General features: G+C 39.3%; 2 protein-coding genes across 2 annotated transcripts in view; one reads left to right on the top strand and one right to left on the bottom strand.

Moving 5' to 3' along the window:
* The window catches only part of LOC107595197 (protein transport protein Sec31A-like), a 47234-nt gene extending 37262 nt beyond the window's left edge, over nt 1–9972 (top strand). Inside the window, exons 20-26 of the mRNA XM_016285540.1 lie at nt 225–276; nt 1402–1555; nt 3532–3837; nt 3922–3960; nt 7768–7823; nt 9158–9283; nt 9360–9972. Of these exons, the coding sequence (XP_016141026.1) occupies nt 225–276; nt 1402–1555; nt 3532–3837; nt 3922–3960; nt 7768–7823; nt 9158–9283; nt 9360–9563 (937 nt within the window). The 3' untranslated portion in view covers nt 9564–9972. The remainder of the gene's footprint in view (nt 1–224; nt 277–1401; nt 1556–3531; nt 3838–3921; nt 3961–7767; nt 7824–9157; nt 9284–9359) is intronic.
* Nucleotides 9973–14422: 4450 nt separating this feature from the next.
* Nucleotides 14423–17930, bottom strand: part of LOC107595161 (acyl-CoA desaturase-like) — an 8146-nt gene continuing 4638 nt past the window's right edge. Inside the window, exon 5 of the mRNA XM_016285500.1 lies at nt 14423–15957. Coding sequence (XP_016140986.1) covers nt 15758–15957 — 200 coding nt within the window. The 3' untranslated portion in view covers nt 14423–15757. The remainder of the gene's footprint in view (nt 15958–17930) is intronic.

Here is a 17930-nt window from a genome sequence, read left to right on the forward strand (position 1 = left end):
ACACACACACACTCCTGCAGCACACACACAGGTGAGACGCAGCTCACACACACACACTCCTGAAGCACACACACAGGTGAGACGCAGCTCACACACACACACACTCCTGCAGCACACACTGGTGTGAGACGCAGCTCACTCACGCGCACACACACACACACACTCCTGCAGCACACACACAGGTGAGATACAGCTCACTCTCACACACACACACACTCTTGCAGCACACACACCGGTGAGACGCAACACACACACACTCCTGCAGCACACACACAGGTGAGACGCACGTGAGTGAGCGAGTGAGTGAGTGAGTGAGTGAGTGAGTGTATGTGTGTGTGTGTGTGTGAGAGAGTGTGTTTACTGACTCCAGTCTCCCATCCCTGTCTGTCTGTGATGATGATCAGCAGAGACTATTTGCTTTCTGATGGCCTTGATGAAATTGTGCGTCTGCTGGATGTTGTGTAAGTCGAGGCTGCTGTTTGCGCGGGGGAGTCTCGTTTGATCTACAGTGCGTTCTCATGCCACATCTGCAGGTTTCCTAACGTGTGTTGTCTTTAGGGAGTTTGTGTTGGAACAGAATACGGTTATAGTTTGATTGCGAATGCTTAACCAGTGACATTATTCTAAAGAGAAATATGTTTGTCTTTGTAATTTCTTAACCAGTGTAATTTTAGTTTAGTTTATATACTATTATAGTATATATTAAAATTTTGGATTAGCTTTTATTTTCACTTTTCATTTTAACTTTATTTTAAGTTTTAGTAATTTGACGTGCTTTTGTTATTTATGCGAGTAATATAAAAGATAAATAGAAATAATTGTAAAAAATATAATTAAATTAAAATATTAAATAATGAGTAAAGAAAAATTATAAAATCTAATTAGCTTAATTTTTTAATATAGTTTAGTTCGTAAAATACTTTGAAATTCTTAAAAAAAAAATAGTATTTAGCTTTATATTAAATATTTGTATTAATGTTTATTTCTGTTTAGTTTGAATAGTTTTTGTACATCTTAAACTTATTTTTCCAGTTACTGAAATTATTTTCAGTTACTAATTTTTCAGTACTAAAATTAAACTCAAAAATGAATTTAAAAAAATTCTGTTTAATTTTAGATTTTTTTTGGTTTGTTCTATATGAGTAATTTTAGTACTTCATCTTAAAAACATATTTCAGTTAGTTCCCATTTCATCTCAATTAAATTTTTTTTAATAATAGTTTTTCATCTGATATTTGTTATTTTATTTCAGCTATATTTAAAAGTTTTTAGTTAACAGCACTGCAATAACTGGTAATAGCTCTGCCTTGAACGGCTTTTCTTGTTCATATCATGTATTGGGTGAGGTTAACCAGTAATCCAGCAGTTATTTAGGTGTTGTGTGTTGTAATGTGTGTTCAGGGGCCCTACGGATCCACAGCTCCTCCTCAGATGCAGCAGATGATGCCCCGTCTCTTCACTCCTCAGTCGCGGCCCGATCCTGCCGCTCCTGCTGGAGCTCCACCGTCGAGCCTCAGACCCTGTGTCTACCCACAACACCCTGCCACAGCTCCGGGTACCTGTCAATCAAACACCATTCATAATATCAGAATCAGAATGAGCTTTATTGCCAGGTATGTTTACACATACGAGGAATTTGTTTTCGTGACAGAAGCTTCCACAGTGTAACAGAATGACAGTGACAGAACCAAAAACACAGAAAATAAAATATAAAAAAAAATAGAACAAGTAAATAAGGAATAAAAATATATAAATCGACAATTGTATGTGCAGGTTTATTACATTAGACAGTTTTTGTATGTACAGGTACTGTATATTATGTGCAAATTTGAGGTGTAGACTACTGAGTATGAGTGTTAGATAACCAGTCATTCAAACACTGATGTGCACACTACTGTACTGAGGCTCCTCTGCTCACCAAAGCTGCGTTGATTTGATCCAAAATACGGTACAAAATTGTGAAATATTTTTACAATTTAAAACAGCTGTTTTGCATGTTAATGGCTGTTAAAATGTAATTTATTGCTGTGATCAAAGCTGATTTTTTTTTTTTTTGAGTCGCACATCCAATCAAAGTATTCAAGAGTTATGTCACCTTATATGGATAGGAAAGAAATATAATTGTTGACTATAAGGTGTAAGTAAGATTTGTCTAGCTGTCTGGTTTCAGTTCCTCAGCAGAAATAGCATCAGCACCGTGTGTAAAAGAGAAAGTACATGTGTGCATCTGTTTGAGAGATAAAAGGACAGAGTGAAGCCTTGAAATAATATTAACACAGACGCAACTATAAAATGTAACGTAAATATTTTAAAAGTATAATTGTTGCCCGAATTTTTTTTGCTGATGACTGGTTGTTCTAGAAATCAACTTTTGGTGCTGAATAATCAGCAAAACTGATCAATCGGTCGACCTTCAGAAATCATTATAATATGCTGTATATTAATGCATGTCTCAAAGTAATGTTACCCAAAGGAATAATAATAATAATAAGGAATGTTGTACACCGAAGATATTTTTTCATCCGTGTTTTAGTTTAAACCGTTCTGTTGTGCTGCATCTTATTCGACCAAAAATAAAAATGCAATGTTTTGTTGTAAATTAATCAAAACAAATAATCCATGTTTTGTCTGTCACGTACACAACCATAGACAGCATGACATTCAGTGTAATGCTTTTTATGACCACTCTGTTGCATAAAAATAAACACCGGTAAAACATTTAAAGGTTAAAGAACAAAGCTAGAATATAGGAATAAACAAATTTACAATATAATACAAAATTAAAATTGTGCAAATAAATAGCCGTATAAATAAATATACAATACAGTGCAGATGTAATTGTTATTTTTTCATTCCTTCATATTTTCAAGATTAAATTGTTAACATTTGATTAATTAATTTTATTAGACAGCATTTTAATGATGCATTTGTATTAAATCGTAAAATGCAGAATCTAGAAAAAATAAAACGGAAAACACAGAATTTAGAGAAATTAAAAAGTAAATGTTATGTTTACATTCGTTCTCAAAATGTAACAAAACATGTAGAAGCATTTCCTTCCCCGTTAATGAATATCATGATAAATATTGATATCTTATGATAGTCCAGCCAAAATTTATTCAGACATCTTCAACATTTCTCACATTATCAGTTTATTTGCTATAGTTTAGCAAATTGTAATAAAATATGACAAGAACTAGTTTGAGAACAAATTCATGTTGATAATGTCAGATAAATTATAGAAAAATCACGCAAGCAAAACATATCAGTTTATTTTATTTTGCTATCCTCACTTACATAAATGAACTATAGTGTCCTGCACCCAGTAGTAAAAACATATCAGAAATTATATCTGCTGTCTGAATAATTTTTGGTTTGACTATGTAAAAAAAAAAAAAAAAAAAAAAAATTGTGCTTTTAATATTTTTGGCCATATCACCCAGCCCTACCCCATTTTTTGAACAGTAGTGTATTATCAGCAAACAAATGTATTTGATAAAGCCGTCTGCCTGTGATGTTTGGTTCCTGCAGGTTTTGCGCCGTCTCAGCCGTTTGCTCAGTCTGGTTCTTTCGGAGCTCCAGTGGGTTTCATGTCCGGCCCCTCGATGTCCGGCCCCTCGATGTCGGGGCCCTCAGTACCGCCCTCCTCGCCCCCGGGCCCCATGATGCCCCCTCCGCCCGGCCCAGGGTTCCTCTCACCCACGTCTCTGCCCTCGTTTCCAGCGGCTCCTCCCGGCGGGGCCTATCTTCCTCTTGGAGCCGGGTATCCTCAGGGCGGCCCCGGAGCCCCAGGGGCCAAGATCTTCAGCGGCGCCGGTGTCCCGCCTCCACTGACAGGTACCTGCAGACGTCTGGAGGAACCGCTGAACACAGCCGTGTCTCATATGTGTATTTATATTCATCCTGCTGTTTGATTTCCAGGATATTTCCCATGGCTGGTGTGCCACACAGAAGAGGAAGGTGACAGGGAGAGAGTGTGTTTGAGTGCGTGTTTGAGTGCGTGTTTGAGTGAGTTGAGTGAGTGTGTGTTTGAGTGAGTTGAGTGAGTGTGTGTTTGAGTGAGTGTGTATTTGAGTGAGGGAGTGTGTGTTTGAGTGAGTGAGTGTGTGTTTGAGTCAGTTGAGTGAGTGTGTGTTTGAGTGAGTGTGTGTGTGTGTTTGAGTGAGTGTGTGTGTTTGAGTGAGTGAGTGAGTGTGTGTTTGAGTGAGTGTGTATTTGAGTGAGGGAGTGTGTGTTTGAGTGAGTGAGTGTGTGTTTGAGTCAGTTGAGTGAGTGTGTGTTTGAGTGAGTGAGTGTGTGTTGGAGTGAGTGAGTGTGTGTTTGCGTGAGGGTGTGTGTGTGTTTGGGTGAGTGTGTGTGTATGAGTGAGTGGGTGAGTGTGTGTTTGAGTGAGGGAGTGCGTGTTTGAGTGAGGGAGTGCGTGTTTGAGTGAGGGAGTGCGTGTTTGAGTGAGGGAGTGCGTGTTTGAGTGAGGGAGTGCGTGTTTGAGTGAGGGAGTGCGTGTTTGAGTGAGGGAGTGCGTGTTTGAGTGAGGGAGTGCGTGTTTGAGTGAGGGAGTGCGTGTTTGAGTGAGGGAGTGCGTGTTTGAGTGAGGGAGTGCGTGTTTGAGTGAGGGAGTGCGTGTTTGAGTGAGGGAGTGCGTGTTTGAGTGAGGGAGTGCGTGTTTGAGTGAGGGAGTGCGTGTTTGAGTGAGGGAGTGCGTGTTTGAGTGAGGGAGTGCGTGTTTGAGTGAGGGAGTGCGTGTTTGAGTGAGGGAGTGCGTGTTTGAGTGAGGGAGTGCGTGTTTGAGTGAGGGAGTGCGTGTTTGAGTGAGGGAGTGCGTGTTTGAGTGAGGGAGTGCGTGTTTGAGTGAGGGAGTGCGTGTTTGAGTGAGGGAGTGCGTGTTTGAGTGAGGGAGTGCGTGTTTGAGTGAGGGAGTGCGTGTTTGAGTGAGGGAGTGCGTGTTTGAGTGAGGGAGTGCGTGTTTGAGTGAGGGAGTGCGTGTTTGAGTGAGGGAGTGCGTGTTTGAGTGAGGGAGTGCGTGTTTGAGTGAGGGAGTGCGTGTTTGAGTGAGGGAGTGCGTGTTTGAGTGAGGGAGTGCGTGTTTGAGTGAGGGAGTGCGTGTTTGAGTGAGGGAGTGCGTGTTTGAGTGAGGGAGTGCGTGTTTGAGTGAGGGAGTGCGTGTTTGAGTGAGGGAGTGCGTGTTTGAGTGAGGGAGTGCGTGTTTGAGTGAGGGAGTGCGTGTTTGAGTGAGGGAGTGCGTGTTTGAGTGAGGGAGTGCGTGTTTGAGTGAGGGAGTGCGTGTTTGAGTGAGGGAGTGCGTGTTTGAGTGAGGGAGTGCGTGTTTGAGTGAGGGAGTGCGTGTTTGAGTGAGGGAGTGCGTGTTTGAGTGAGGGAGTGCGTGTTTGAGTGAGGGAGTGCGTGTTTGAGTGAGGGAGTGCGTGTTTGAGTGAGGGAGTGCGTGTTTGAGTGAGGGAGTGCGTGTTTGAGTGAGGGAGTGCGTGTTTGAGTGAGGGAGTGCGTGTTTGAGTGAGGGAGTGCGTGTTTGAGTGAGGGAGTGCGTGTTTGAGTGAGGGAGTGCGTGTTTGAGTGAGGGAGTGCGTGTTTGAGTGAGGGAGTGCGTGTTTGAGTGAGGGAGTGCGTGTTTGAGTGAGGGAGTGCGTGTTTGAGTGAGGGAGTGCGTGTTTGAGTGAGGGAGTGCGTGTTTGAGTGAGTTGAGTGCGTGTTTGAGTGAGGGAGTGTGTGTTTGAGTGAGTTGAGGGAGTGTGTGTTTGAGTGAGTGAGTGAGTGTGTTTGTGTGTGTGCGCGAGTGTGAGTGTGTTTATTAGGGCTGCCCTCGACTAAGGATTTTTCTGGTCGACTAGTAGTCGTTTATTTTAAGCATTAGTCGACTAATCGCACGTTTATTCATAAAAAATCTAAATCATCATAATGCGCCTTTAATTGCCTACACAGCCTTATAAGCGCTCAAGCACACGCATAAAGCTTGCCACAGCGCACCGGCAGAAGTAATGATTATGAATGTGTCAGGGAAAAACAGTAAGAAGGCTTATTAACATTTTAATAATATATTGATAAACAAGTGCTTTCTTCGTTTTCGGCTTTAGAGATGAATTCGGCGACACTAACTCATCTCCGCAGTAGTGTTTCATACGGATTACATGATCTGAGAATATTTGGTTTCCATTTGATTTGGTTCATCTGAAAGTAGACATTTCGCTTTCTATAGATGAGTTTTCATATCAGTAAGGCACGCATACACAGAGTTTCGGAGTTTCGCGCTCGAGTTCACAGAGACCGAGACGGCAGAAAGCGCATCCTGTTTGCTTTCATTATTTTACAAAAGCACAATGTTTTGTTGTTATAGTGAGTGCACACAAATAGACGTAGAGTCTTTACAGATTCGAAAGATGTATTACTCTTATCTGTATGAGCAAAAATAAGGGAGTATTTTAAGAGCAGTCCTGCTATAGCGCACATTTCTCTAGGTTAACATTAGATTGAGCGGCCATGTAAAGTTGCTAATACTGACATATTTCAGATGATAAGCCATATTTGATGTCCAAGAATGATAGGCGAGCATTTGGATGTCCTTCCTGATGTTCTGTATTATTACCACAGACCAGTCGCTAACGATCTGTGTGACTTCGCCAATGTGGATTTTTATTATTTTATTTTTTTATTTTTTCTGCAACTATTAAAATTTGGTCGACCAGGCCTCTTCTCGTCGACTAACGGTTAGTAAACTATTAGGGGGCAGCCCTAGTGTCTGTGTGTCTGTGTCTGTGTCTGTGTGTGTGTGTGTGTGTGTGTTTAAGAGGGACAGCAACAGTCCAAACTCAGCTCTTCTAATATTTAATGCTGACTGATTACGAGTCATTTGCATATTCGCACACTGATCATGTTTTGCTTCCTATGTGATCTCTCTGAGCTTCATTGTTAATGTTTGTGTGATCACTCAATGCTGATTAAAACTATGCTGTGTGAGTTTTGCATTATATAAACAGACTAAGAAATGTCTACACTAATGTTTCAAAGTTTGGGGTCGGTAAGATTTGAAAAAAATCCTCTTCTGGTCATCAAGGCTGCATTTATTTGCTCAAAAATACAGAAAAGTAAAAATTATTGACGATTTGTATATATATATATAATATTTATATTGTTTTGTATAAAATATTTTTTATAAAAAAAAGTAAATATTTTAAATCATAAATATTCAAAAATATTTATAAATAAATATTTTATTTAAAAAAAATGTGAAATATTATTACAATTTCAAATAGCTGTTTTCTATGTGAGTATCTGTTAAACTGTAATGTATTTCTGTGATGCGCAGCTGTATTTTCAGCATCATTACTCCAGTCTTCAGTGTCACATGATCTTCAGAAATCAGTATAATATGCTGATCTGCTGCTCGAGAAACATTTCTGATTATTATCAATGTTGAAAACAGTCGTGCTGCACAATATTTTTGTGGATTCACAGATGAATAGGAAGTTCAGAAGAACAGCATTTATTTGAAATAGAAATCTTTTGTATTATAAATCTAGCTGAATCTGACTGACCCCTAAACCTTTGAATGCTAGTGTAAGTCAGACTGAAAGAGAAGCTACAGAGACACTTAAATCACCCTCACAAACGTCTGTAAAGATGCAGTGACATTCAGACATTTCTAACTGTGACTTGAGTGTCCAGATATGTTTATCTGCTGCTGTATCAATGCATGCATTTATATTTAAATGCAGATATGTGTTTTGCTGACTGATTGTGTGAATATTGTCTCTTCAGTTCGGGACGGGTGGAACGACCCTCCAGCTGTACGCGCAGGACAACGCAAGAAAAAGGTATTTGGAATTTGCATAATGATGTTACTTATAATAATGCATTTATCGGGAAACAATATCCACTGACATGATGCTGGAGCTGCTTCTCAATCTGGCCTCGTTATGCATGTTTCTATTTAATAAACATTCACATTTGTGCATTTGATAGATGCTTTAATCTAAAGCAACTCACACTCCATTTAAGATGTTCATATGAGTTCATGCATTCCCTGGGAATCGAACCCATGACTTAGGTGTTGCAAGCACCATGATCTACTGTCTAAGCTTCAGTTAGAAATATGAGTGCTACTTTATTTCATCTATCTGCAATAAAATTATTTTATTTACAAATATTGCATGCAGTTGCATTTATCATATTAAATGTCATATCAAATACAATAGATGAATATTTACAAATATTGCATGCATTTGCATGAAATATTATGAATTTTTATTGTTATATTTTAAAATAACTGCTATTTGTTATTAAATTCTATGATTGCAGAAAAATCCTAAATTAAATTACTTTAAAGGTTAAAATATTTTCTCAAAAAATAAAACATGCGAACAGTGCACAATGTACTATTTATGAAAATGGACAGGTTATATATTACATCATTGTTCAGCTCTCAGGTGGAAACATGGTCTGACTGTATGCTCAGTGTCATTGGACTGAACACTGTGTGTGTCTGTGTGCGCATGTGTCTGTGTGTGCGCGTGTCTGTGTGTGCGCGTGTCTGTACGTGTGTGCGCGCGTGTGTCTGTACGTGTGTGCGCGTGTGTCTGTACACTGTGTGTGTGTCTGTGTGCGCATGTGTCTGTGTGTGCGCATGTGTCTGTGTGTGCGCGTGTCTGTACGTGTGCGCGCGTGTGTCTGTACGTGTGTGCGCGCGTGTGTCTGTACGTGTGTGCGCGCGTGTGTCTGTGCGTGTGTGCGCGTGTGTGTGTGCATGTCTGTGTTCGTGTGTGCGCATGTGTCTATGTGCGCGTGTGTGTGTGCGTGTTCGTGCGTGTATATGTGTGTGTTGTTCAGCTGCCAGAGAACTACACTCCCCCTGCTCCGATCACAGCCGTGTCTGTACGTGTGTGTACGTGTGTGTCTGTACGTGTGTGCGTGTGTCTGTGTACGTGTGTGTCTGTACGTGTGTGCGCGTGTCTACATGTGTGTGCGTGTCTGTGTACATGTGTGTCTGTGCGTGTGTGTCTGTGTGTACGTGTGTCTGTACGTGTGTGTGTGCGCGTGTCTGTACGTGTGTGCGCGTGTGTGTGTGCATGTCTGTGTTCGTGTGTGCGCATGTGTCTATGTGCGCGTGTGTGTGTGCGTGTTCGTGCGTGTATATGTGTGTGTTGTTCAGCTGCCAGAGAACTACACTCCCCCTGCTCCGATCACAGCACCGGTGATGGGTTTCCCGATGGAGGCTCCTGTTCCTCAGGATCGGATCCAGGTGCCACCCGGAGCCCCTCAGGAGCCCAGCGTGCAGGTCAGAGGTCGTCATGCCAGAGCCTGTCAGATGAGCTTGTGTTTTTCATCATATTAACAGTGTGTGTGTGTTGTAGTCCTTACAGCAGCTTCCTGCTGAGCACGTGGAGCAGAAGGAAATCCCTGCCGAACACATGATCCTCAAGACCACCTTCAGCAGCCTGGTGCAGCGCTGTCAGCTGGCCGCCGCAGACCCGGTAACACACACACGCACACACACACGAGACACATTGCATACACGGCTGCCAAGAGCTTTCTCAATCTGGCAAGCTCTAATCTAATTTGCTGTCTTTATGTAACCGTCTGGAATTGTTGCACAGGTTCATATCTGGCGACAGAGACGGGGTCGTGTTTACAAAGTACAATCTAGTGCAATAGAATTTGCCAAAGTTTGCCAAGTTAGTTGCATCATGTAAAGTACATTTGCTAAGTAGGCTGCATCCCGCTCCTGCCAGTGTCAGGGTTGCCAGGTCCCAGAAAAATGTCCAGTCCAAAGCCTTCTCAAAACCTGCACAAAAGCAAAGAAAACTAGCCTAATTTCCCCGTCCAATCACAGCTGAGGAATTTCCATAAAGTGTATCAAAATAAACATTTTGATTTTATTTAATCTGTTTTAAATCTTATTTGGGTGAATTTAGCTATACTTGTTGTTTAATTAGTATGTGCATAGATCATTATCTAATCTGTATTTTACTCCTCTTTAGTTACTCAGTCTTTTTTCTTTTTTGGTACTTTCAATTATTTTACACTTTGATTTAAATTTTCAGCACTTTGCATGATAATAGTTTTTTTTTTAATGTGAGCTATAGATATGAATAACTGACACAATGTGAAAGGCATGCATATTTGTAAAAAGGTGTTTTTAATTTTTCTTTGTCTACAGATCAACATTTTTTTAAATATTTGAGTGGATAAAAACAATGTTTAATTTTGTAATTTTTTTTTTTTACAGATAATTAGATCTACAATTCTGAATTGAAATAAAGTGCAACAATTACATTTATTTGAATGAATTTGGTGGAATCTGGTTGTTTTAGTTCCATACTTATTAAATTTTTATTTAAAAAAAAATTCAATATTCAATTAAAGAAATATTAATACCCATTTATTACCATTATTTATGCATGTTGAATCAATATATTTCTTGTAATGTCTATTCAGTGCTTTTCTCATTTAAAACAATAATGACTTTAAAGGATCTTTACATTTACATTACATTTAGTCTTTTATTCAAAGCGACTTACAAATGGAAGCAATCAGAATCAACAAAAGAGCAATGATATGCAAGTGTTATAACAAGTCTCAGGTAGCTTAATGCAGTACACGTAGCAAGCTAGTGTTAGTTTGTTGTTTTTTTAAGAAAAATAAGCAGTTAGTGAGTGAATAAAGTGCAAGTCTAAAAGGTAATGCAAGTAATTTTTTTAAAGAATAGAATTAGAATAGAGAGTTAGATGCTAGAGTTAGAGGGTCAAATAAAGATGGAAGAGATGTGTTTTTAGCCGATTCTTGAAGATGGTTAAGGGCTGCTGGGATTGAGTTGGGCAGGTCACTCCACCAGGAGGGAACAGTTAATGTAAAAGTCTGTGAAAGTGATTTTGTGCCTCTTTCACTTGCAAAACGCAAGGTTCTAGAGGGCACGTAACTCTGAAGTAATGAATTTAGGTAAAGGAGTGCAGAGCCAGTGGTGGTTTTGTAGGCAAACATTAATGCCTTGAATTTAATGCGAGCAGCTACTGGTAGCCAGTGCAAATTCATAAACCGAGGTGTGACGTGCATTCTTTTCGGCTCATTAAAGATGAATCTTGCTGCCGTGTTCTGGATTAATTGCAAAGGTTTGATAGAACTGGCTGGAAGACCTGCCAAGAGAGCATTGCAATAGTCCAGCCTGGACAGAACAAGAGCTTGTGAAGCATGTTCCGAAAGAAAGGGCCTGATCTTCTTGATGTTGAATAAAGCAAATCTGCAGGACCGGACAGTTTTAGCAATGTGGCCTGAGAAAGTCAGCTTATCGTCAATCACAACTCCAAGGTTTCTGGCTGTTTTTGAAGGCGTTATGGTTGATGAGCCTAACCAGATGGTGAAATTGTGATGAAACGATGGGTTTGTTGAAACCACAAGCAGTTCTGTCTTGGCAAGGTTGAGTTGAAGGTGATGGTCCGTCATCCAACAAGAAATGTCTGTTAGACATGCTGAGATGTGAGCAGCTATCGTCGGATCATCAGGATTGAATGAGAGGTAGAGTAGAGTGTCATCAGCATAGCAGTGATATGAAAAGCCATGTTTCTGAATGACAGAACCTAGTGATGCCATGTAGACAGAGAAGAGAAGTGGTCCAAGAACTGAGCCCTGAGGCATCCCAGTAGCTAGATGCTGCGACTTGGACACCTCACCTCTCCAAGATACCCTGAAGGACCTATCTGAGAGGTAAGACTCAAACCACTAGAGTGAGGTTCCTGAGATGCCCTTTGCCAATAGAGTTGACAGGAGAATCTGGTGGTTAACCGGGTCAAAAGCAGCGGACAGATCCAGCAAGATAAGTATTGAAGATTTGGAATATGCTCTTGCCAGTCTTAGGGCTTCTACAACTGAGAGCAAAGCCGTCTCGGTTGAATATCCACTTCTGAAGCCAGACTGGTTGCAGTCCAGGAGGTTGTTCTGTGTGAGAAAGGCAGAGACTTTGTTGAACACAACTCGTTCAAGTGTTTTTGCAATGAAAGGAAGAAGGGAAACCGCTCTGTAGTTCTCTAAAAGAGATGGGTTAAGGTTAATCTTTATGGGGGTAATTTCTCAGCCTAAACTGATGCCTGATTAATTTGTGATAAATTCATTCATTCATTAAATTAATTAAAGCCACAATAAAAGAAGCAGTTAGTTTTTGTGCAAGCAATATATTTGTTTTATTCTTTTAATAATAATAATAAATACAACTTTTTAAAAAAAATCAAATCAAAATCAGGGATGTCCAGAATATCTATCTGATTTAAAACCACATTTGGAAGAGGTTCATAATGGTTGCGAAAAATCAGGACTTTGTTTCTACACATGTGCAACCAATCTTCATCTGAAAAATCTGATGCCAATGTAAATAAAGCCGCAAACAGTCTCTTCTTATGTAAGTGGGCAGATTTCTGACCAGAATAAGCTGCGAAGTGAACTGGACTTATTTATTTCATATATGTGTCCCACCGCTTTCCACTGCTGGTGTTCTTCTCATGTGTTTGGGATTCTCTTTCCATGCAGCAGGCCTTATTCATCCCACAACATTGTTCATAAACCCATTATTGCATAAATTGCAATGAATTAAATTCACTGGATTGTCTAAAACAGGCCTTAAAACAAGCAGAACTCATTTGTGCAAGCTGTCGCATTTAATTCATTGTGAAAACATGGAAACTTTGTCATGAAACGCAAGCAGAACGACTTTCTGTGCATCATTTTTCATAACCATTGTTGCATAAATTGCGTTGAATTGAATGCAATGGTTTACCTAAAAATAGGTCTTGAAACAAGCAGAAGCAATTTGTATAAATTATTGCATTCAGTTCAAAGTAAGATCGGGCTTTTTTTGTGAAACACAAGCAGAATGATTTTCTGTGCATAATTGTGCATTAAAAAAACATTTCATAAAATGTGTTGAACTGAATGCAACTGTTTGTCTAAGAATAAAAAATGAGAAAAAAAAGTTAAATAATTCTTGCATAAATTGCTGCATTTAATTCAGTGTGAGAATCTACACAAGCAGAATTACTTTGTGCATAATTGTTCATTAAAAAAATTATTGCATTGAATTGAATGCCATATTTTGCCTAAAAATGGCCCTTAAAATAAACGGAACAAATTCATGTAAATTAGCATGCAAATTATCGCAATCAGTTCAGTCTACACAAGCAGAACGATTTTCTGTGCGTAGTTTGTGAAGCCATTATTGGGTAAATTGTGTTGAAATGAATGCAAAAAATTAGTTGCATTCAGTTCAATGTAAGAATGTGATCGTCGTGAACTATTTCCGCACAGATTCGTTCTGAATGCATTTCATGAATGAGAATTTTTTAATATTACAAGAGCAGAAAGTTTTGAGGCTGTGTAGTTTATTCATCGTGATGCTTGTTAGTGGACGAGGTTCATTACTGACTGACTGACTGTTGGATTCCATGTTTTTGACTGGATTTGGTTTGTGTGAAGGCTTGTTTTCTGTTGCACTCGCTCATAGAGAGGCTGATGCTGGCGATAACACTCCTGTAGAAATACCAGAGCTTCACTAGATGTTCCTTAAACCATTGCGACAAAGATGAATGGCACTGAAGACTGGGGGCTGAAGTGTGAATGAATCCCTGTCATTCAGGTGTTATTTCACCCCAAAATCAATATCAAGAATTTTTTTTGAAATGTCAAACTCTATTGAATTGTGATTAAACATTAACGGTCCTAAAAAATATACTTATTTATTTAAAAATGTAATTTCGCTTGATTTTTAAGGTGAAATATGACCTAGACGTGTCTGCAGGTTTGTGAGATTCTTCAGTTCTTCAAACTGAATGTAACTGAACAGTTAACCTGAGAAAAGAGTTTCATCTTTTTACATGTTTATGTTCTGGTAATGAACATGTCCTCATCACGGTTGTGCCGTTCTGTGTCCGTGTGCATCATGAAACTAGTTCATTCTGAAGGTTGTGAGTGAAACTCTTACATGCTTGAAAACACTTGAAGTAAAATATACACAACTTTCATAAATGCTCAATGTGTCACAGCTATTTATTTCAACATGCAACTATGCAACTTTTTGACTTTCAATATTCAAGTACATTGTTTCTGTTACTGATCAATATATATGTATATATATTGTATGTATGTAGCCTATATTCTTCAGAACAATGCTTAGTTATTTTGTGTTGGAACAAATCAGTTGGACAAAAATATAAACTTAACTATCAGTTCTTTGCTGATTAGTGAGTAACTTTAGTTCATTTCCCTCCAGTTTATTTAGCTCTTTATTTGGATTTTTCCTTGAAATTGTGTAAATAATCAAGTTTTAACCAGAGCATGTAACAAAGTCTGATATGTGCTTCAGAGACTTCAAAAGATTCAAGAACTCTTACAATTATTTTTAAAAATGCCGCAGAACAGAATGAAATGCAGAATGTGTCAGAAAGTGTAGAAGCTTATTGCTTCAGACTTTATTTCCAGTAAATGATTATGAAACAAGAGTCTTGATTATTACAGGCTGTTATCGCAAACAGGAGCATCATGTTAGTTTTAAGAGCCGAAGGCTTCTTCCAAACAGCATGAGAAATACCACAACCGCTTTTTGGCATCTTGAATCAAGTGTCAAGAGTAAAAGTAAGGCGATCTGTCCTGTGTGAGAGGAACAGGAGTCAAAATACAGTATAAAGTCTTCAAAGAACTACAATCCAAATGGTTTTAAAGTTACCAAACAAATTAATCACAAGCAACTTGTCAAATGAAATCCAAAAATAGCACTGAAAAATCTCTGAAAATACATTGTTTGATTAAACATACAGGTGAACTAGAGCAAAAACCAGCTTGCACCATTCAGATCGCATGCAATGCAATGGTTTTTGGCATCATAATTAACTATTTGACTTACTGTAAATCCACAGATATGTCCATCTGTATTATTTTGCGATAGAAAAAGAGTTCTGTATTAATACAGCATGCTTGCACTAACATGAAAAAGCAGGACTCGAAAGATAAGCATGGTGTTGCACAATTAATTATACAAACCCAGTACTAAATAATCAAGAACCAACGCGGTCCATCATTCTCATGCAGCCTGATTCTCAGATGCCATCTGGATTCTTCAGTGATTATGTCACAATTATTAAATATAAGTCAATGTTACAAAGTGTGTTTAGACATCAAATCGATCTCAATCTGCAGTAGTCCAAAAAAGACTTATATGTCGTATGTGTGCTGTGGTCAAAAGTATAATCACGAATCATTAATGCAGATTCCAACTATTCAAGCATTTCTCCAAATGAACAATTTGTTCAACTGTGGCAACAAAACCGATTGGCAATATTAAATTCTGAAACACTCTAGTCTGTATCTGGTCCAGATGCAGTAAGCTGCAGCTATAGAATATTAAATAGATGTGCATCTCAGTTGCATTTCTACCAAAATGCACAGCTAGATTTAGGAAGGGTGACGGGGTTGCTGGGCACCGTGATTAGCTCCTGCATTGAGCAAACTGGCATGTCAGCTGCATGAGCTCAGACCGGGCTCAAAAACATCTACAGCTGCTGTCGAGAAGAGGAAGCCGGAAAGAAAATCTGAATAAGCTCTACACAAACAGGCCGGATTCCTGTATTAATTAAAGCTTCACTGGCTAGACTGGAAAAAAACAAACAAACAAACAAACATTTGCCATCTGACAGCAAGCTTCAACAGCGTCGCTGGAAGGACCGATTGTCCTTCTGTCTTCAGGTGTGCAGTTGGTTAGGACGGACGGCGCTCGTTAGCCGCTCTGGTGGCTGCCGTCTCCGGTGCGCTGAGCTCGAGCGAGCACGGCCTCTCTGGACACCACCTTGGGCTCTCGGGCCAGACCCAGGAAACACATGAAGTCAATGAAGCAGGTGGTCAGGTTGAGTTTCCAGCCGAACTCGCTGGTGGCGTAGTCGAAGGGAAACGTGTGGTGGTAGTTATGAAAGCCTTCGCCTGAGAAATTAAACCAGGAGGTGATTCATCAATACACAATCTAAGAGAAGCCCAAAGGGTTTTCTTCTATCTTCTATTATCATTTTTAATACATTTCTTGATATGTCATTATATGTGACCCTGGAGCACAGAAGCAGTGTTGAGTCGCTGGGGGACATTTGTAGCAATAGCCAACAATACATTGTATGGGTCAAAATTATACATTTTTCTTTTATGCCAAAAATCATTAGGATATTAAGTAAAGATCATGTTCCATGAAGATATTTTGTAAATCTCCTACCGTAAATATATCAAAACTTAATGTTTGATTAGTAATATGCATTGCTAAGAACTTCATTTGAACAACTTTAAAGATGATTTTCTCAATATTTAGATTTTTTTGCACCCTCAGATTCCAGATTTTCTAATAGTTGTATCTCAGCCAAATATTGTCCGATCCTAACAAACCATACATCAATGGAAAGCTATTTATTCAGCTTTCAGATGATGCATAAATCTCAATTTCACAAAATTGACACTTATGACTGGTTTTGTGCTCCAGGGTCACATACTGTATGTCTTACATATAAAAATGTATATGTAATAGAAATATTATTTCTAATATTTGGCAAAAATATAATTACGTATACACTTCTTAGCATTTCTTATATTTCTACTGCATGTGTGTGTGTGTGTGAAATTAAATATATTTATACATTTCATTACTTTTCAACAAAAATTAAGCATTTATATAGATTTATTTTGTAAATTTTTCCATGATATTTCCCTCAAAATATAATTGTTATTGTATATCATTCAGCATATAATTGTTTTTATACATCAAAAATATAATTAAAATATAATAGAAAAATAAGTAATAAAAATAATAAATAAATCATTAATTTTCTTTAGGGCTGCACAATAAACCGCATGTGATAATCACACGCATCTCGTCAGTAAAGCCGGTTCTGTGATTAGTAGTAAATCTCCATCACGTGCTTTCAGATGGAGCAGCATTTACTACACAGAGCTGTAGTTCACTGACAATAATCGAAGGCGATTCATCGGCGATTATGAACGTGATATTGCGTAGCTTGTCAGTTACTGTTTAAGATGCGTGGAATGGTGCGCTGTGATTGGTTGTTACGGTCTAGAGTGCGTGGAATGGGGCGCTGTGATCGGTTGTTACTGTCTAGAGTGCATGGAATGGTGCGCTGTGATTGGTTGTTCCTGTCTAGAGTGCGTGGAATGGTGCGCTGTGCTTGGTTGTTACTGTCTAGAGTGCATGGAATGGTGCGCTGTGATTGGTTGTTCCTGTCTAGAGTGCGTGGAATGGTGCGCTGTGCTTGGTTGTTACTGTCTAGAGTGCATGGAATGGTGCGCTGTGATTGGTTGTTCCTGTCTAGAGTGCGTGGAATGGTGCGCTGTGCTTGGTTGTTACTGTCTAGAGTGCATGGAATGGTGCGCTGTGATTGGTTGTTCCTGTCTAGAGTGCGTGGAATGGTGCGCTGTGCTTGGTTGTTACTGTCTAGAGTGCATGGAATGGTGCGCTGTGATTGGTTGTTCCTGTCTAGAGTGCGTGGAATGGTGCGCTGTGCTTGGTTGTTACTGTCTAGAGTGCATGGAATGGTGCGCTGTGATTGGTTGTTCCTGTCTAGAGTGCGTGGAATGGTGCGCTGTGATTGGTTGAGCGGATATATCGCATTCTGCAGAGAAGGGAGACTAGCGTTTGTCGCGGTTTGGAAAAAAACATGACAGAATAACTTGGCGGATTTCGCATTTTGCGTACAATTAAAAATTTACTTTTCAATACTGACCAGATACCATACTGATTTTGGCGGGAACTCAAATTTTTTTTTTAAATGGCGTTTATCACGTTTGGGACCAAACTCTTCATATACAGTGGGTACGGAAAGTATTCAGACCCCCTTAAATTTTTCACTCTTTGTTATATTGCAGCCATTTGCTAAAATAATTTAAGTTAATTTTTTTTC

Source organism: Sinocyclocheilus grahami, unplaced genomic scaffold (genome assembly GCF_001515645.1).
Source record: "Sinocyclocheilus grahami isolate Dianchi unplaced genomic scaffold, SAMN03320097.WGS_v1.1 scaffold198.1, whole genome shotgun sequence".
Classification (NCBI taxonomy): Eukaryota; Metazoa; Chordata; class Actinopteri; order Cypriniformes; family Cyprinidae; genus Sinocyclocheilus; species Sinocyclocheilus grahami.